We start from the raw sequence: 21,142 nt of genomic DNA, 5'->3' as shown, positions 1-21,142 counted from the left end.
GTATTGAAAGCTGAGTAACGTAACACAACCTTGACAGTGCATACAACTATATAAAATAACATTTTAGAGAACCAGAATTGGCTCCTCATTGTCAGATATAACATTCAGGAATAAAGATGTGATTTTATGAGATGTGAAATTTTGCTCAATTAAAAGAGATCCAGAATTGGCACCTCATTGTCAGATATACCATTGAGGAATAAAGATGTGATTTTATGAAATGTGAAATTTTGAACAATTAACAAGGAGATGGAGTTATTTACGAAAAATATATATCAACTTCCTCTAAATGGGTCAGACAAACTATATTCTCAGAGAAAATGTTATGTTGAGCCCTGAAATGCACAGCATATTCGCATCACATGTCATGGGGGATGCAAATCACCTAAATACATGCAATCACATAGATTTATTTATCACTTACCAAGTTTTTAAATGCAAGGGAGAACTGCTTACTTAATTAGTATGTGCCAAGTTTTCACGAATAAACAAGTCTCATGCCAGAGATAACATTTACATAATGGACGTCTTTATATTTCACAAACACTTTTATACTTTTCATGACTTCTCCGTACTCTGGGCTCCATTGCAAATCTTTGTCCTTGGAAATCTATCAGTATATCATCATTCATATACAGCATTTCACTTACACCAGGCATTTGGCCTATGGTTGTGGAGCTGAGTTTGCGAAGAGGTTACACTATGCCAATTCACCAGCTCCACATCTCCCACAGCTTGTATCAGTGGCTTTCACCGTCATGGAGTATGGGTTCTGAAGGGTGGTTTCTGCCTCCTTATTCACTATTCCCTGTCTCCCATTGGGGTTCCCTTTATGGACCTTTTTACACAGTTTATCCACACACACACACAATGTATGGCTCACGATACCAAAAAATCCTCTCTGGGCTGGCTTCTCTCCAGACCTTCCCAGAGCTTATCACAATTTGAATTATATTCATAATAGTCTGGTTGAACCGCTCGACAGACCCATTGCTTTGGGGATGATACAAAGTGGTCCGTCAGCAGGCAATCCCATTTGCTGTAAAATAATAGTCAATCTCTATAGAAACCAACTGGGTTCTGTTTTCAGTGACAATTTACTTTGGATAACCCCTCCCTCTTGAAAATACTCTGAAGAAATGTGTAATGCCTCTGGTGTATATATATACCAGAGGCATTACACATTTCTTGAGAGTATTTTCAAGAGGGAGGGGGTTATATATCACAATACATAGTGTTTATGCCGTTTGGACTACAGATCCACCTGTGCATCCAAATACCCATTTTGCTCCCCTCTACAATTTAGTTAAGGAAGTTGGCAAGGTCACAACCATGGGGTTAGACCTTGTATCTAGCACATTATCACTCTTGCTTCATTCTGGAAATTTTTCACTTGTGCTTTCCACCATGTGATTCACTCTGGACCACCAAAGGTTTTCCGTAGTCAAGGCCTTAGTCTTGGAAACTCCAGGATGACCTTCTTGCCCTATGCCTGAAATGACCTGGCATAGCTGTTCAGGTACCACAAGCGGTTTTCTCTCATCAACCAGTTCTCCTTGACAGCTTAGGTAATATTCCTGAAATGTCTGTATGCAACACATAATTGTGAAAACGCCTTTGACATCTGGATCAGCAAGCTGCTCTACTTCTTGGGTTTTCTGACTTTCCTCCACTGGTTTCCTACAGTAAGCATGCCCAACAGGTTCTGCTACCTTGCACTTGTATGGCAAGAAAGGCATATCACTGTAATCCTATGATCCATCTACAAATCCTGTAGAGCACAGCATCCATGCCTTTCTTGTCAGAAATAGAGACTTAGGGCTTGTGATCACTACAAAGGTTTGTTGATAGAGATACACCCAACATTTTGTGTCAGCTGCACACCTACTAGAGCCTCCTTCTCAATGACTAAGTATCGTGTATCAGCTCCTCTCAATACTTTGAGGGAAAATGCTACCTTTCTTAGACTCTCCTGCTTTGATCCCGTCCCCGGGCCATGCTCAATGGCATCTTTATAGAGTTCTGTGGAGAGACTCTTGAAGCTTTCAGTACAGGGTCATTCAGAACATCTCCTTAAATACTGTAAATGAATCCACACGCTCCTTGGTCCACAAAAATCACTCATATTTTCTCATTAACCTCCAAAGAGCTGAGGTCTCCTCAGTTAGATGCATAATACAGTCCCCATAACATTCCACTAAGCCCAGAAAGATGAAACCTCATACTTATTCTGTAGGATGAGCATTTCTACTATGAACAGATCAAATGTGGGCTTCACCCAATCCTCAGATCGTTCCTTTCCCATGTAGTCTACTTTGGCCTGCTGGAACCTTTATTTGTCTGATCTGACAGTGAGCCCTGACTTCTTTATGATCTCAGGCAACTTGTACAGTCTTTCGTCATGTTCCTCTACATCCTTCCCCCACACAAATATGTCACTCTAGGAGTTTTTCGTGCCTTCAACAACATCAAACAGCGTTAACATTACTCTTTGGAACACGTTGGCCACAGAAAATCAATGTAACAGGCACATGCCTGAACTTGAAAAGACCAAAGGCCTGCACCTGAAGAGACCTAGAGGTGTAATAAAGATGTTCAAAGTCATTGAACTGCCAGTTAACTTCACTTGGTAACCTGCTGATTTGAAATCAGTAGTGGAGAATTCTCATGTAATGCTTGCTGCCATGATTATCTTGTTACTGTTGGGAAGAGGGAACTGCTTTGCAATGAAGTTATTATTTCGATCTCTGAGATCAATGAAAAACCTGATGGAACCATTAACCTTTTGAGCCACTATCAATGGGATGATCTACTCTTACGCTTTGGCAGCTTCAATCATCCCTTCCGCTATGATGTTCTTAACCTATTTATTAACTTCCCCTTGAAGGGCTAAAGGAACTTTCCTCAAACGGGCCGCTATCTGCACAACATTTCTTGTTACCCTTATCCTATGTCAAAAGCCCCACCTTGTTCTGAGATAAGTTGGGAAACCAATCTTTTACTTCCTCTGAAAGGCACTTTCCAATCTTTCCTGAACTCATGACCAACACCTTATCATCACGATTAGGATTCAGGATGATGCCCAGCTGGCCTTGATCCTCACAGCTCAGTAACTTACCCCCTTTCGATGTCAAATATACCACAGTGCAGGCACTCTTGACTTTGAAGGACATATTGTACCTCATTAGGTGTCCAGCGGTAACCCTGCTGGTGCTACGGGTGGGCTGCCCCCAGACTCGTAACAAATTACCGGCGCCTGACATCCTGGTGCCACCAAGCTATTCCAAGTCCAGTGGCCGGGAAGTCAGGCGCCGGTAATTTTGTTAGACCCCATTCCCATGGAGTCCCACAGGACTCCATGGGAATGGGACATGGGAACACCGGTACTGTTAACAACGGTGCTGGTAGGCTTACTGACACTGTTGTTTCCAGACCCACACACATGTAATAAGGCCCATTGTCTTTGAATTCAATTGGGACCACCCATTGAGGCATTGGCTCGTATTTATGACTCCACAAGGGGGCAGCACCTGAATGGATCTCTCCAGTAAGCCATATTGATGCGTGTAGGAAGAGGAGATTTATCTCTACCACATCATGAGAGAGCATTTATTTCTGTTTTCCAAAGCGTCATTTACAAACGCTTATGATCCTATCTCCTTTGTCATTATCTCCATCAAACTGTTTAGTAGATCAATCAATACACCCGGTTGATCCTTATGCAACTTTCTTTGATAGCCACACAGCACCTGACAAGGTGCACCTTCTTGCTACAGGATGTGAATATCACATCAAGATTAAATTCTAGGTTTCCACACAAGAAGCATCTAAGAGGTCTAAAAGGAGTAGGATAGCAGCGTTGCCTTTGTCTTTGAATTCATCAATCTTACTTTTGAGGTCAACAAGGGCCGTTTCAGTTCCATGTTGAGGTCTAAAGCCAGATTGACGTATTCCTAGCAGTTGGTTTTACTCCAGGTAGTCCTGGATTTGCAGGTAGGCAACTATGTCAAGGACTTTTAGCAAGAATGGGACCGTGGTGATGGGTCTGTAGTTAGTGGGTATGGCTGGGTCTAAAGATTTTTTTTTTAAAGTGGGAGAACCCATGATTGTTTCAGGTTGATAGGGACGGAATTAGAAGAGAAAGACAGGTTTATTAGTTTAGTGATGAAAGGGGATAGATCTCTGGCTGCGTCTTTTATAATCTGGGCAGGGCAGCTGTCCCCTTTGCAGTTGGATGGTTTTAGAGGGGCTATGATTTTTTGCACTTCCGGTATGGTTACATTTTTAAAAGTAAAGCCTAGGTTGGGGTCGAACGGCTGTGGTGAGCTAGTGTTAGTAAGCTTATTATTAGTAAGTAGTTTTTGTTTATCCTCTATTTTTGTTTGGAGCCCTGTGATTTTATTGGCAAGGGTGTTCTGGATACTGGTGCACCAGGGTTTGTCTTTCGTGCACGTATCTATGGGTGGAATAGGTTTTTCTAATTCCTTTAGTATCTTAAATAGCTCTTTGGTACAAGATCCTGCCTGATTTATCCTAACATTGTAGGACTCTTTCTTGGTACGAATATCTCCTTTTTGTATAGGGAGGATATATTCATAAGATTGGTTTTATTTTCAACAGATGGTACCGTTTTCCATAGTATTTATAGCTTGGCTTTCTTTTTTCTCAATATTTTTAGTTCAGGGGTGTACCAAGAGTTCAGATGAGCTCTAGGTTTCCTTCGCGCAGTTTCAGTGGGGCGATGGTATCAATGGCTGTGGCCATGGAGTCGTTGAAGGTGTTGACTAGTAGGTTAATGTCGGCAGTGTCCAGTAGTGCATTAAGAGTGGGGAGGACCAACGGTATTAGGGATTCAGCAGTGATGTTGCGCTTGTTCCTGGTCAGACAGGCTGGTGCCCGTAGGGCAATTTTTATGATCTAGGTTATTGATATTAATATCTAGTGGGATGAGATAATGGTCAGTCCAAGCGAGAGGTTGGCGGGCTTTGCATATGATATGGCAATTGAGAGCTGCTACCCAGTCAATGATTCTGCCTCTCTGATGAGTGGATTGAGAGCAGAGTTGTAGGAAGCCATGCTCAGTTCAGTTAGAGCGTTGGCTAAGAAAGAGGCTGGTACGTCATTGGGGTCATTGTACCCCGGGTTGAAATCTCCCAGGATGATGATTTGTGCTGATGGCTTGGAATTCTCAGCTATTAACGAGGAGATGTCTTCCTCTAAGGCTCCAGGAGGTCCTGGGGGTCTATATATTAAGTGAATAGAGATAATACCTGTGGGAGAGGTTAGCCATTTGATTGTGAGGTGCTCCCATGATTGTAGTGGAGAGGATATGATTGATCTGAAGTCTAGTGAAGATTTAAAGATGATAGCTACGCTTCCTCCTCGAGCATTAGGTCTGTCAGCTCTAAGGATGGAATATTTATCAGGAATGGCTAAGGTTAAGTATGGTCCTGATGCCTCGTGTAGCCAGGTTTCAGTAATGGCGAGGAAGTCAAGATCATTAGTTAGGATGATGTCAGCAATTTCACTGGGGTGGACAGCAAGGGACCTAACATTTAGTAGGGCTCCTTTACGGGGGAGTGATTTGGGCTTATTAAAGGCTGTGTCCCTATTATTAGTTTTAGTGTGGGGTTTGGCTGAGAGCTTACTGATTATAGAGTGGAGTCTGGTACCTAATCTACTGTTCTGGGCTGTAAGGCTAGGGTTGATAGTAATTGTGTTTCCTGGAGGCTTGGTTGAGGAGGGCTTAGTATTGGGTTTGGTATGGTTGGGCTTGATATTGGTATTAGCGCCTCTTGTCAAACATGAGCCACTTGGTCTAGGGTGACACAGAGTTCTGTCAAGGATGGGATTGGCTGGTATGTCAACTAGGTGGTCTCTGTCACAGGAAGTGTGGTTATGGCAATGGCTAGGTGGGAATGGTGCCATAGTGGGCAGGAAGGGTGTTGGGAAGGGGAGAGAGGAGTGTCTCAGACATCCAAGTTTGGCTAGGCCATTATTGAAGGCTATGTAATTGTTACCACTGCAAGGTACATTATCCCGCATGACACAGTGGGGGAACATGATGATAGTGAGCCAGGTGAGCATGATCTGGCTGCGGTGTAGTCTAGGTAGTGGTGCTAGGATAGGCAGATTCGACTGAGGCTAGGTGCATACAGATAGGCAGTATCAGCTTAGGCTAAAGACTCCAAATTAGCAGTCTTCTTTCACAGCTATGCACAGGTATGCACAAATAATCAGACTATTTTGTTTTATTCTGCCTTATTTTTTTATTCGTGAGTTGGCTGAAATGTTATTTCTCTTTTTTTGTTTCGTCATTGAAATTTCTTCATCTTTTTTCTTTTGACTTTATGGTTGTACTGGAGGGACTGAGGTGTTATTTGAGTTTGTTGTTGTGGAATTGAAACAAAAGTTTTTACGTTATGTTAAAACTGTAGATTTTTTCAATAAAAAAAAAATAATCGGATTCAGCTATGGCTGGGGGCTGACAAAATGGGCAGATTCAACTTCAGCTAGGTCTATACCAATAAGTTAATGCAGCTTAGGCTAGAAGCTCATGCTTAGGTACACTCGGCTTTGGCTAGGTATACATGAGTAAATAGCTTCGTCTTTGATAGGTTTGCACAAATAAACAGGTTCAGCTAGGGCTGGAGGCTCACAGAATGGGCAGATTCATCTTAGTTAAGTATGCACAAATATGCAGAAATTATTTCGGCTAGGTATACACGAATAAACAGCTTCATCTTTGGTAGGTATGCACAGATAAACAGGTTCAGCTAGGGCTGGAGGCTGACAGTATGGGCAGATCCATCTCAGTTACGTATACACAAGTATGCAGAATTAATTTAGGCTAGGAGAGCACCCATTCCTTACTTTCAGCTAAGGCTAGAAGCTCACAATTAGCTGTGGAGAGACATACAGGTGGACCAAATAAGCTGTAGCAGAGGGTTGTGCAGATGGGGAAGTGTACCTGCTAAGGATTGCTGTTGAGGTCACTATACCCAGTCCAAGAATGCCGTGTGTTGGCAAGCTGGATATTGGGCGTGATAGTGGCGCAGGTCATGATGGGTGCTTGGTGGATCCAGTCGAGATTGATAGTGCGAGGTGAGGGCGGTGCAGAAGGCGCAATGACAGTGGGAACGGGTGGGGGAATGCTGAAAAGACTGAACAGCTGTACAGTATGGGGTGCGCTAGGACTGCAAGGGGCGCGAGGCGGTCACGGCAGGCGGCCGGACGGTGGATGAGTGTATGAGAGCACTTTGGGGTGGGAGATGGTTTTTACGAGTGGTGCTGCGGACGTGGCCAGTGAGGCAGGTGAAACATGAAATGTTGCACAAGTAAGCAAAGTTATCAGAGTCTTATGGTGACTGGTCGTAGCGAAGGGTCGGCGGCCGTCCGTCTTGGCGATTCCTCCGTGCGCTATTTGGATGCTCCTGGAGGTCGTAGATCAGAGGGGGCATAACTTTACGGCGAACGGCGAGGAAGGCTGTGGACAGGCTTGGGACAGGAGCCTGCCTTGTGCTGAGTGCCTTTGGCTGTGGGCCGGCGCTTGCCTGCCGGCGCAGTGATTCGTTAAGGGCTCTGGCCCAGCCAATCCGGATGCAGGCAGAAGTTCTTGCTGTGGATATAGATAGGTGTTAACAAAGGGTGGCCATTTTAGCCTGTGTTTTCTCCTCGTGGGCTTTAATGGAGAAAATGCTAAGGCCGGCCAAGAGTGGGGCACTGATGCAATCTTCAGTTCGTAGCAATAAATAATCAATATTCTGAAAAATTGTGGGCCATGGTCGCGTGATGCTGCACGGATTTTCCGTGTGAGCGTAAAGGAGCCCAGGGAAACCAGCAAAGAAGCCTGGGTTTACCTGAGGCACTCCGGTGCTTCCTGGGATGAGGCACTACTCCGGCAGTACCTCTCCTGCGGCGCTCTTTAATTCAGGGCTACTAGAGTTCTTTCTACTTAGGATATAAACCAGCCAATTTATCTGATGGCCACATTATGAAAACATCACAATTCAAACAATTTAAAATATCTGGCCTTCTCTTGTTCGATTTCATCGACTTTGGATCCTGTGCCTCTTATTCTGTTTTCCTCCAGCCGTTCGTTTTGTACTGTTTTATGTGCGCCTTGAGGCCTGCTGGCATGTGGCGTGATATATAAGAATTTGAATAAATAAATAAATAAATAAATATATATAAAGAGTTGTGCTCGAAACAATTAACAAAACACGATGCAATACCTCAACACTTGCATATCTTGACGATAAATAGCTCCATGAAATATAGCCATAATCAAACTATCATAAGAACCTGAACGCGTGCCCCGGTTGCTGACGCATATGTACTTTGAATAATGAAAAGACGGCACAGCTGAGCCAGAGAGCTGCCTATGGAATTCGACCAGCCTATTTTCCAGGATATGCAGAATATTCAAAGCTAGTTTGATCTGGTTGCGTTTTTTAAGGCTAAGGAAACGCCTAGCTAAAGGTATTTAGAAAGGAAGACAAGGAAAAGGGCTAAATGGAGGGATGGCGGTCTGATCTGCAGACTTTATCCAAATATGAGAAGTTAATGCTACAAAAACAGAAACGAGAGAGTGAGTATTTGGAAATACGGGGACCTTTTGATGAAATGTATAATTGAGGCTAGGTTAATAGTATAGCAGTTGGATAGATTGAAGTGAATGCGTGGATTAGAAGAACGTGAACTGATAGGAAGATAAATGTGAACTGGTGGTGTTGTATTGTCTATTTATGTTGTGTCTGGTTTGTTTTTGTTCTTTATGTATACATAGTAATTCTTTTATTTACAGTTGATGATTTTGTAACATATCTCCATAGTACTGTTTTAATTGTGTTTATATTCCTGTTGAATAAGAAATGTAATTGAATAATTGAAATGTAACCCATATTTGTCTCTTCATTACTAACCTAAGTTTGTAAACTTGAAATGACAAAGAATTAAAAAAAAAAAACATTTAAAAAAATGATCAAGTACAGGCTATTAGAATAGTGTAGCATAGCTAAGACCGTAGCCCGAGATATGAACACATATTCAGATGCCAGCCTCTTGATAATACCTGCAATGCTCCGTGGATGTGTTCAGACCAGTAGCGACATTACCACATGCCACAAAGAACAGGTCTGCTGTTGTCTTCCTTAATCCGGGGAGCACTTTCATGTTACAGATACATTGGGGCTCATTACGAGTCCCCCGCGATCCCCCCGTAATTCCAGCTGGTTACCAGGGAACTACCGCACCGTGTCCGCCTCCCGATATCCCGGTGTTAACGGGATAATGCTAGTGGCGGAGATGCCGGTAAATCCCCATTCCTATGGAGTCCCGCAGGACTCCATGGGATTGGGATGACGCAGTCACCGGCGCCTAAACTACCGGCAAGTCAGGCCTGCCAGTAGATCAGAGCCCTCCCCGGCAGACTTTGAGTTTGCCGGTCAGAAAAGTTGCCGGAGCACATTGTTACCGGCACCTTATTTCCAGACCGTCAAACTCATAATGAGCCCCAATCTTGTTCATTTACAGAAATGTGTTAGCAACAAAGAAATTATGGGTTACAATGAAAAGAAATGTGTTCAAATTAAAATATATACAAGTTGAGAATTTTAACCACTTTTTCACACCCAAACAATCCTGTTCATTCCAACACCTGTGGGTAAAATACTTCAGACTCAAAATTGGAGTCATAGTAAGGAGTAGGTTACACCTTGGAGATTTTAGCAGGACGTGAGAGGTGTTATGGAGAAAGACTGGAAAACCAGGGTGAGCTGGCATAACTCGGGAGAGGGAGGGGAAAGCAAAGAGAGAACACCCCTGATGAAAGAGGGTGAAAGCAGGGAGCAGAGAATACAGCGAGGAGAGTGGGTGAAACACAAGGCAGAATGGGAACTGATGGGGAGAGAGATGGAGAAGGGGAGGTCATAGGCCTCCCTAGAGAGGATGAAGGTGGGAAATTGCCCCCCCCCCCCTATTTGTTGCTTTGCCCCCCTTAATTGGTACTCTGATCACCTCTGGCAAATAACTCTTTCAAGGAGTTTTAAAGGTGCTCCTTTGCCCATTCGTCATTCCCACGTGCGCTTGCTATATTTGCTTAGCCTGTGCTCTTTCTTCTGGCCTCAAAGGGACGCCACAGGAATTAATTTGCCATGAATATTACTGGGGTGGGAACCGTCACTATTAAAAGCAGTCTTCCTACATGCTGGGAACACTATTGTTATCCAAATGTGCAGTTTACACTTGCATAGAAAAAAACAATAAACTGAAAAATACTGCTTACATTTACATTCAATATTTTTCTTTAAATGTGTTTCTTTTTTGTCGGACTACCGTACAAATACCCTGTCATTTTTGTCCCTACTCCCAATGCTTCTGTTGTGCTGACAGCAGTTACTGGGATATGAAACGGTGGGCTCATGGGTGCCAACTTTTGATTTTCACTACACAGGCAGAAATTCCCCCAACCCCGCCCTGAATATAAGCAAACGAACTGCCCAATCCATCCCCTGGCTGAACACATTTTATAGCACCTGTTCTTTATAAAGAATTGCAAAAATTCATACGATTAACAACCAGATTAAAATATATAACATCTCAGCAACTGTCACTGAACCTGCTGAGCTACCCTGGTATCCTTCTACTCTACAGTGTGTCTATGGATCCCTTAATGTACTAAAGGTCACTGCATTAACAACAGTGTAGTTCATCTACATGACTTCAAAGTCAACAGTATTTCATTTCCAGCCACATTGACCCTGTGCATAGATTCATTGAGGGTGTACTAGTGGCGGCTCACCCTTAGTGGGAGAGGAGAGGCGACCCACAAGCACCCCCTCCCATTATGGAGAACCCAGGGAGCCAGCTGAGGGAGTTCTCCTAGTTTGGCTTGAACTGTCAAAGGGCAACACGGTTTCCATTTAACAGCTCTGTTCCCCAGCGGCGCATGTCCAATGTGCCATGCAACGTCAGGAGAGTGTTGCTTCTCCAACCTTGCATGGCTCATTGGGGATGGCTGCTGGAGAACTACATTTTTGTATGTGCAAGGGGGTGCTCTTGAACCTCCCGGCACATACTAATAGAATGTGGCGCTATGTCATCAGCGCTGCCACTCTTGTGCCCAATGTGCAGGAAGCGCTCTTTGCTTCCTGGTTCCTGTTCGTGCCATGTGGGAGGTGGAGCACTGGGAGGAAACTTCAGGACCAGGCCAGAAGGTAAGTTAATTTAAATATGTGTATGTATGCGTGCATGCTGTGTTGTGGGTAACGAGTGAGTCTATGATGATAGGCACGTGTGTGAATGAGGAAGTGCATGCTATGTGTGTCCACATGTGTTTGTGCTGGGCTGTGGAGCTGATTTTGGCAGGAGGGGTTTGTTGCACAACACCCATCCCCCATCAGCCAAAATCAGCTCCCTGTGCAAGGTGTCGGGGGGGACTCAGGGGCAGGCATGGTATTTTGTTACTGGGCATCTATGAGAGATACCTAGTAAAAAATACTGTGCTTGCCCCTTGGGCACCCCAGTGCACTGCATGCACACATAATCACATTGTGTGCTTGCAAGGTGCTGGGGACTCAGGAGGCATGCATGTCATTTTTCACTGGGCATCTATGATAGCAGGACTAGCAATATAATGAAGTCAGTCTAGCCATTTCTTATTGTGGCGTGATATTGTGTATTGGACATCTTTGATAAAGTAAGCATGATAAGTGTTAATATGTAGCTGTAGCTAGACTGGCATTTTAATGCAGCCAGTTTCACCATTTCTTATTGTGGCATGACTTTTTGTATTGGGCATCTTTGATAAAGCAAACATGATACGGGTTATTATGTAGCTATAGCTAGACTGGCATTTGAATGCAGCCAGTCTAGCCATTTATTACTGTGACATAACATTTTGTATTGGGCATCATTGATAAAGCAAGCATGATAAGTGTGATTACATGGCTAAAGTGGCATTTTGGTGCAGCCACTCTAGCCATTTCTTACTGTGGCATGATATTTGTATTTGGCATCATTGATAAAGCAAGCATGGCAAGTGTTATTACATGGCTAGACCCGCATTGACATGACAATTTGGATTGGGCATCTTTGATAATGCAAGCATGATAAGTGATATTACGTGGCTAGACTGGCATTTTGATGCAGCCAGTTTGGACATGTTTTCATACTGTGGCATGGCATTTTAATGGTAAAGCCAACTGGAGTATGTTCTTATGTAGGGATATTGCCATATATTGGCAGAACAAGTGTGCATATGCTTTCTTATAGTATCATTACCAGCATTATGCAACTAATAGTATGATCTTATAGGGGAATACTGGCATATATGTGTGCAGTCAGCATGGAAATGTATGGGTACAGTCACATGAAAATGTTTTTATACTGGCAAATATTGTGGGCAAATGCATCATGAAAATGTGTTCGGGAAATGGTCCTGTGCAATGTTGGTGACTTGCATATATTGGATTTTGAATTACTCTAGAAAAGCAATTGCAAACTGGATTTTTTACCAATGTTTTTATGTGTGCTGTAAAATACACAATTTTCAGGCATTATTTTAAAAAAACTGTCTAGCAACCCCAACCGTCTAACACCCCTCCTGCCCGGCCACCCCAGCCCCTAGATTGATTGTGGCATATTTGGGGGAATTATGAATGCCCCTCCAATTAAACAATTCAGCAGCTGCTGCTGGGGTGTACAGCCAGAAACTGAAAACTGTACAATGTTAAAGGGACAAAGTGAGATTCCTGCAATCATTGCTAACGAACCAAGGGAGCAGTTGGCTCTTTGCCCCCTGTACTCGGCGCCTGTTGGTGATATTTCATCTGTTAAAAAGACTACTTGACTATCATTTTAAACTGAGGTATGAGTGATAGCTCTTCTGTTAAGCCGACTCTTTTGACTGGCTATTATTTAAAGCCGATCTGAAAGCAATGTCTATTCTGCTAAATACCACTTTTAACCACACATTTCTTGAATCTGTGGTGAATGATGTCTGCTTGAGTTAAAAGAATGCAGTCGCTTGCTGAGTGCATAGTGCATTTTTGCAAATGGTGAACGTGGGTTAACTTTTTAGGATGTATATTAACTTGATGCAAAACTTTTATTGTCTTAAACGTACTCTGAACATGCTTAATGACACATTTTTTTAACCAGCTTGGTACAATATAGTTATACTTAAACCAGGGGCGCCGAGAACACGGGTGCTCCGGGACCCGCTCCCTCCTCCCCCGAGGAAAGGCCAATTTAGTGAAAGTCCCTATATGCTGCAATGGGACATTTATTTTTCAAGAAATTGCTGTGGACCCTGCCGTCCCCCACTGGGAAAATGAGAAGTAAACGCCCCTGACTTAAACCAGTTTGGCTTGTTGACCCTCATTTTAAGTGCCACCACCATCCCTCCCTCAACCCCTCATCCCTTCGTTGTATTTATGCCCCCTAGTTTGCGCCCCTAATACTCATTTCTAGTGACGCCACTGGGGGAGGCAGGACATGCGGGGGGAAACAAAGAAACCAGTACCTGCCCGAGAGAGAGAGGCGAGGGCAAACTAGAAAAGCAGGGAGGGCAGAGAGGTGTGGAGGGTGGAAAAACAGGGAGAGCAGATACTAATGAAAAGTGAGCGGGGCAGATGCGTGCGAATCGTGCAGGCGAGCTGAGAAGGGAGGGAGGGTAAAAGAGGCAAGAATGTTAGCGAGTCTGATTGGCTCGGATCCTAAGCTCGCCTTCCCCTGTGAAAACAGGAAGCGATCCCTGCTGACCCCAGATGGCAGGGAAAACGCTTCCTTGGCTACTGATTGCAAACATTCATAGACGCAGCCCTCCCCCAAGCCGTTGCCTGCGCTCTTTGTCCAGCCCAGGCCTTTTGTGTGTGTCACACTCTGTCTCCTCCCCCCTGGCTCTGCCTTCGCTTAATCTCTCTCGGGCCTCCACTGCACACAGTTCCACTGACTCTCTGCCTGCCACAAAATAAAAACACAGCCCTGCCTCAGCTGCATGGCAAGGGCTGGGCTGGCAGCGACGCTCAAAGATATTAAAAATAGCTCTGCCCAGGAGTCACACCTGCGTTGGTGGGGAAGGCAGGCCCTGCTGCGGTGCCCGGCCCACTTCCTGGAGACGGTGCCACCCTCCCAGTGCCGGGAGGAGCCCTTTATTTAAACCGACGAGCGAAGCGGCTGAGCAGGGATAATCTTCTGCATTCCACGTCGCAGTGCCGTTCATAACATTGCGACTTTCCTCAAGCCTGCTCTCGAAAAAAATCCCATTTCACTGCTGTGGTGGCTGTTTGGAAAGGATCGTGGCCGTGAGTGGGTTCTGGCGGAATTTGACTATCTACCAGCTTTTGTTTCCATCCTAAAGTCAGCTGCTTGGCAGCCTGACAACTGTCCTTTTCCCCCTGCCAGTCCACGTGCGTGGGGAGCAAGGGTATGCTGGACTTGGACCTGGCTAAAACCAGGATGGGGTTTGGTGGCCCGGTGACGCTCAACGTGGGTGGAAAACGCTACAGTACGACCCTAGAGACTCTCACCCGCTTCCCTGATTCCATGCTCGGTGCCATGTTCCTGAGGCCTTGGCCGTCGCGAAAGGATGCGGATGGTGCCTTCTTCATCGACCGTGATGGCAAGGTCTTCCGGCACGTGCTCAACTTCCTGCGCTTTGACCGGCTCGACCTGCCTGAGGGCTACCGGGAACTGGCGTTGCTGGAAAGGGAGGCTGACTTTTACCAGATAAGGCCACTGCTCGAGGAAATCCGCCGGCGGCGGGAGGAAGAGAGGGCGACTGCGGCTAATGCTATCTTGCACGTGGACGTGGAGTGCAATGAGCGTCTTCTGCACTTCACTCTGAGGAAGGGACCTCAGAACTATGACTTGTCCACCTGCCACATCCAGGCTTTCACTGCTAACCTCTTCTGCACTGACTCTGGTTTCCTACGGCTTATTGGCGATCGCCTGCTGTGCGGCACATCCGAAGACACCCCATCTCTCCGCCCTGAGGAAGCAAGGGACCATCACATGCGGTTGGAATGGGCACCCCGGCCCGACAACCTACCCACCCCAGAATACCTCAAGCAAAATCTGCGGCCACTGCTCTCTGTGCCGGAAGCCCGAGAGTTGACCTGCACGAGTGCCTTCCTGGAAGAGGTTTTGAAGACAGCCCTCAGTCAGGGCTTCCGGATTGATGCCATTTTTCCAGACCCAGAAGACATTTTAAATTCCAGGTCACTAAGGTTTGTCCGACATTGAGTCTAAAGTGGGGGGGACTGATGTTTCAGCGCCCTTAGTGTTTGGGAAGTTAACGGGACTTTTGCCATATTTGCACACATTGATAGACATTTCCAAGCTGGCAAGGCTCAGAAGAGGGCGCCATTTAGAAATGTAACACCTCGTCCATGTCTGTTCCAGGTCCGTGGACCAATGGCACACATGTCAACGGTTGTTTAGCCTGCCGAGTAAGTGTTCTCCTTAGGTTTGTGTGGCAGAAAGTGGGGATGAGCAGATGCTAGACCTATGCCAGGCAATTGATCACATGTACCCTAATGTCTTCTACCAGGGTGAAGGACACCCCCTTTGCTTTGACTACCTCAAGTTTAAGATTCACAGTGTGCCTTCTTGGACCATTCGGCTTCCATATAAATTGTCAAGTTACCTCCAACCTATGCCGCTCTACACCCTCAGATGAATCACTTGACTGTCTCCTGAATTCTGGACATAGGAGGGGAGCTGTGTCTGTCACAATGGCGGCTCTGGAACAAGCAGCGGGTGGTGTATTCAGAGGTCAAAGTGGAGAAATGAAGGGGCCGCCTGGGATCAGTTTAGGGAGCTTTGAGGAGGACAATTTGCTCCCTGCAATTGAGAATAAGGGAGTTGGGCGCTCGAAACTGTGTGGCAAACTCGTATTTGTTCAGGGAAGGTGACTGAATGGTTAGGAGAGATCTACTGCTATAAACTGTTTTTTAAACTTAAAATTCCAACAATTTGTTTATTTGTACAGGTGATTATTTAATTGTAAGTTTTACCATCTCTTTATCTTAGTTTGTGTAAAATGTTGAGTTTTGTTGTCGACATTTTTCATGTTGTTTACACTGCGAGAGTTTTGACTTCGTTGGCGGGTGGGGGCTGTGGAGATGGCAGAAGGATGTTCTCTTGTAAGCCCCCCATATCCTCATCCTGGCGGTACCCCGCGGGCAGCCAAGGATCTCTCCCCACCCGAAGCCTGTAGCCATACCATACGTGATTAGAAAATCCCACCTCTGTACTTGTCTGCAGCCATCGAAAAATAGGAACTTTGAAACACCACGAAAAAGGTCACAGAAGACAAAACGCAGATAAATGCGCGCTTTGCAACTTCGAAATGTGCAAAGAAGTCCCTTTGGGGGTAGCGCATGAATCTTAGCGCTGATTCAGAGCGGGGGTTAATTAGTTCTGGGTTTTTTAAAATGGTGGAAAGTTCATCTGCCGTACGCTATTAGCGTGTGTACTGGTTTCTGGTCCTGCTGGTGAGCCGGGGATAGATCTTTTCGCTGCTGGTCCTTTGTGTCCCATAATGGTTACGTTCTCGTATCCATGGAAACGAACAACGATGCGCCAAACGATGAGGGGAGCAGGAGGCGCTTAGGCCTTGGAGGGCTGGCAGGGATGCCACAAGGGATGGGTTCTACAGCCTGTCTGGTGAGGTCGCCTGTACAGAAGTAGGCTTTAACCCCTTAACTGCCAGGCTATTATGCATGTCTTTAAAGATATCCCGTGCCCCTTCCAAGAAGGTCAAAACGATAAACTCGGTGGCGCAAGTTAGAATACTGTTCCATCCACGATTTTAATCCTCCTAAGGTTGGAAAAATGCAGAGCTCTCAAGTTTCCCATGGCCATGCGTGAGAAGGCCATCCAGTCATGATTTTGCTTGGCATTCTGGGGTTTGTAGTTTTCAAGAATGCCAGTGGATTGATGCGCCTGACACCTGTTTGTGCTTGGAAAGGTATGAAGGCCACATCACTATATTAAGCGATAACTGGAGTAAAGGTAGCATGTGCTATCGTTTTGGGGGGTGCTATTAGAGGGGGCCTTCATCCATCTAATCAGACCTACTTCACTTCTGTTTGTTATGGCTCATGGACTCCTTTCCCGTGACCGGGAGCCGCCTAGTCTAGTCCAGCTGTGCGCGTCACAATGGAATATTTCTTTTCTCGCGCAAGGGATTATTTTCGTCATCAGATTATTTTTAGGACGTGCCAGTTTGACATAGAATTCCACCTTCCCAACATGAAGCCATACCTGGGCGCGGCGCAGCGTATGGGAAGCACTTGGCTGCGCGCCACATTGTTATTCACCGGTTTCACCTCGTAGCAGGATAATTACAGCTCACGAGGGCCAACCTGCCCACGAGACTGTTTTTGCTCAATATGATTTTGAACAATTTGACCACTGTTACAGAGAGTTTACAGCATTGCCACTTTTATTATAATACTTTTGCTCAACCTTTGACCCCAGGATGAGTCCGGTGGAGGTTGGTTAAAAGGACTAACATGTGTTTGTATTAAATAATGTATTATGCCAGATCACGGTGTTCATTTTCATCTGCTATAATCTTAGGATGTCTTTACTTCCAGGGGTGGGTGGCTATCATTGTTATCTGACAGTATGGACCATATGCAGACCGTAGGAACAGAGATAGTCATAGTGAGCATACAGGCCTATATGGAAGTAGGGCTTTTATCCAGACAGGCTGTGGCATTCCAGGCACGTGGTCTTCCAGAGGCGCCGGCCTGTCCTATAACGCAGCTTCCCTATTGGCCCAAGCCCAACCTAATGCCCAGCCGGCGGCCAATGAGGTGCAAGCCGTAGGAACTGTATCACATCAAAACAATAATGAAAAGTGCCAGCAGGAACTCTGGGGTCCTTTCTGCAGTTCTGCTATAAAAGACAGATGTATAGCACCCGTTTGCGTTACTGTGTTTTTGTTTAAATGTCTTTATTTATATTTATTTTAGAATATTTATGTTTTATGTTCTTTGAGCTCGTGTAGCGGGTCATCAAACCATGATGCGGTCATCAAACCATGATGCGTGTAACAGAAAGCCTCTGTTTGGCCTCCAGAACCCCTGAAACACAAGCTATCCCCCACCCCGAGGGCACGAAGGTAGTGGTGTTGTGGCGGTCATTCCGCTCCTGGCTTTTCTCTGGAGTAATCGGATCTAGCAGTAACAAGATATTTCATAAGAAATTGCTGAGGTGTCTCCTATGGTATTTTTTTATGTCAACATGGGCTGGCTGAAAATTGCTGAGATGTCTCCTATGGCGTTTTTTGATGTCAACATGGGCTGGCTGAAAATTGCTGAGGTGTCTCCTATGGTGTTTTTTGATGTCAACATGGGCTGGCTGGAAGTTATCAGATTTTAGGAACCTGTCTACTATTGCATCAGAGATGACATCATAGGCTTGGTGGAAGTTACGTAGTGTTGGGGTACTGCCTCCTATAGTGTGAGAGATGTCACTGTGGGTGGGCTGCATGTTTGCAGGTGGTGGGCACGTGCCCCCATAGTGTGAGGTATGTCATTGTTAGGTGGCTGGAAGGTCTTTGGATTTGGCGACCTGTCACTTATGGTGTAGAATATGTCACCGTAGACTGGCTGGACGTTTTCAGGTGTTAGGGACATGTCTCTTGTGGTGTGCTGGCTGGCGGGAAGCATCTGTTGATGTGGACCTATCTGTGAAGGTGCAGGACATGTCATCATGAGCTGGCTGTAAGCTTTGAGGTGTTGGCGACATGTCTCCTGTGGTGTAAGGTATGTCATTGCTGGCTGGCTGGAAGGTATCTGCTGCTGTGGGTCTCTCTCTGAAGGTGCAAGACACGTCATCATCATGAGCTGGCTGTAAGCTTTGAGGTGTTGGAGATATGTCTCCTGTGGTGTAAGGTATGTCATTGCTGCCAGCCAGCAATCTGCTGTTGTGTATCTCTCTCTGAAGGTGCAGGACATGCCATTGTGTGCGTGCTGTAAGCTTTCAGGTGTTTGGGACATGTCTACTTTGGTGAAAGGTATGTCATTGCTGGCTGGCTGGAAGGTATCTGCTTCTCTCTGAAGGGGCAGGCCATGTCATCACGAGCTGGCTGTAAGCTTTGAGGTGTTGGAGACATGTCTCCTGTGGTGTAAAGTATGCCATTGCTGGCTGGCAGGAAGATATCTGCTGTTTTGTATCGCTCTCTGAAGGTGCAGGACAAGTCATTGTGATCTGGCTGTAGGCTTTCAGGTGTTGGGGACTTATCCCCAGTATTGTAAACTATGTCATTGCTGGCTGGCTGGAAGGTATCTGCTTCTCTCTGAAGGGGCAGGCCATGTCATTATGAGCTGGCTATAAGCTTTCAGGCGATAGGGTTTTTTATCTTACCGTCTGAGATGCCACTGCGCCGCGAAGTGTCCATAAGTTATCAGGTGTTGAGGGCCAGTCTGCTATGGCTTAAGAAATGCTTTTGTGAGTTGCTGCTTGTAAGAAGATACGTGTGTTGGAGCTGTCTTCTATGGTGTAAGTTGTGTGACGGCGCTCTTGTTGCAAGTTCATAGGTATGGCAACTGCCTCTGATGGTCTAGCCGATGTCACTTTCCACTGTTTGTAAGTTAATAGGCTAAGATTTAGGGGTGGTCTCTAATGGTGCAAAAGATGTCACTGTGTACCAGTTGTATGTTAATTGTTTTTGGGAAGGTGTCTGTTATAGTGTGATAGCGGCCACCGTACTTTGGTAGTAAGTTGGTCATGGGGGGGTGGGGCTGTGCCTTATTGTACAAGATGCACCTGTGCATTGGCAGTTAGTTAGTTGGTGCTGGGCTCTGTTTTAGGTTGTGTGAGATGTCACTATGGCCCTCATTATGAGGTTGCCATTAGACGCAACCTCGGCTTATCGTTTCTGCCGCCTAATATCCCGGTAATACCATAGGACTCCATGGGAATGGGAATACTGAAGCAGTGGCACCGCTGTTAACGGTGCTGGTATTTTCTGCCGGTAGGGGCCTGAACTACCGACAGGCCAGGCCTGATGGTAGTTCACTGCCCATACTGGCAGACACAGAGTATGCCAATCTGGAAAAGGTACCGGTAACTGTTGTTACCAGCACTTTCGTCCGGACTGGCATGGCCGTAATGAGGCCCCATGGGTCGGTGCTACGTTGGAGGGTCCTGGAGGCTGTCTTTTATGGAATAAGCCGTTGTATTCCGGTGATCAGGGATAGCTCCCTTGTCGGACTAATCCCACAGCAAGGAGTAGAACCTCTACAAAAACTCCCAGAAAGAGGGGTCTCTCTGAGAGGTAGTGCCCCACAGAGAGGCCAAGGACGGAATGGGCACGGACACTGCACTCCCCTCTGTGCCTGCTCTGAGCACCGAACGCAGTGCGCGCTTGGGCCCATTTGTGAAGGGATAAGGCTTATTAAACCTTCAGGGGGAAAATAGCTACTTTCATTTATTTATGCTACTTTTGTGTGTATTTTCCACATGTTTATTTATTGTTAAAACAAATTAAAAAATGTACCCGATTGACCCCTTTGAAGTTGGCCCTCTCGGAACGCCAAGGGTTTATTGTGGATTGACAATGTACAAAGCCGTTTATTACCAGGTTACTCACTGATAATTGCAATAAACTGTTTACCTTTGTACAGCAGGCATGTGGTATTTGTATGGATTAAGGGGCACTATGTTACCTCTGCTGGTCGCAGTTACGCTGGATGAGTGTTGTGTCTTGTGTCGCCCTTGCCCTGGTCTTGCATGAGTGCTGGCTTGGGAGGATGCATGCCTGTGGAATGCTGTGGTGTGAGTGCCCCTTGAAGTTCCATGAATGCCATCTGGAGTGAGACAGCCTGTGAGAGTGGAGGCCAATATATGTCTTCCTGGACCTTCCCACTTACTTACCTTGGATGTATCCTGTTGCATCACCTTGTCAGTCTGGAACTTGGCGACGAGGTTCACTTCCCTACCTGTGACCTTGGAGTTCTTCTTGACTAAGACTGGCAGGCTATTATGCATGTCTATGCAAAAAGGACCATTATACTCGTCCTTGGCACTTAAGGGGTTAACAATGGCCTCTTTTGATAGAAAATAAGTGGCAGATAAATACACGTATTGGAAATTATTAGTTTGAAAAAGTTGGCGTGTTCCT

At 45.7% G+C, this 21,142-nt stretch overlaps 1 protein-coding gene across 1 annotated transcript; it reads left to right on the top strand.

Annotated features, from left to right (window-relative positions):
• The first annotated feature begins 13,769 nt into the window (after positions 1-13,769).
• KCTD11 (potassium channel tetramerization domain containing 11) lies at positions 13,770-20,647 on the top strand. Its single transcript, XM_069644768.1, has one exon. It carries the CDS (start codon positions 14,431-14,433, stop codon positions 15,244-15,246), a length of 816 nt encoding a protein of 271 aa, XP_069500869.1. The 5' UTR covers positions 13,770-14,430; the 3' UTR covers positions 15,247-20,647.
• The last annotated feature ends 495 nt before the right edge of the window (positions 20,648-21,142 follow it).

This window comes from Ambystoma mexicanum, chromosome 1p (assembly GCF_040938575.1).
Source record: "Ambystoma mexicanum isolate Mex_15411 chromosome 1p, UKY_AmexF1_1, whole genome shotgun sequence".
In the NCBI taxonomy this organism is placed as follows: Eukaryota; Metazoa; Chordata; class Amphibia; order Caudata; family Ambystomatidae; genus Ambystoma; species Ambystoma mexicanum.
Note: the sequence above shows the minus strand (reverse complement) of the source record. Positions and strands in the feature narration are given on the sequence as shown.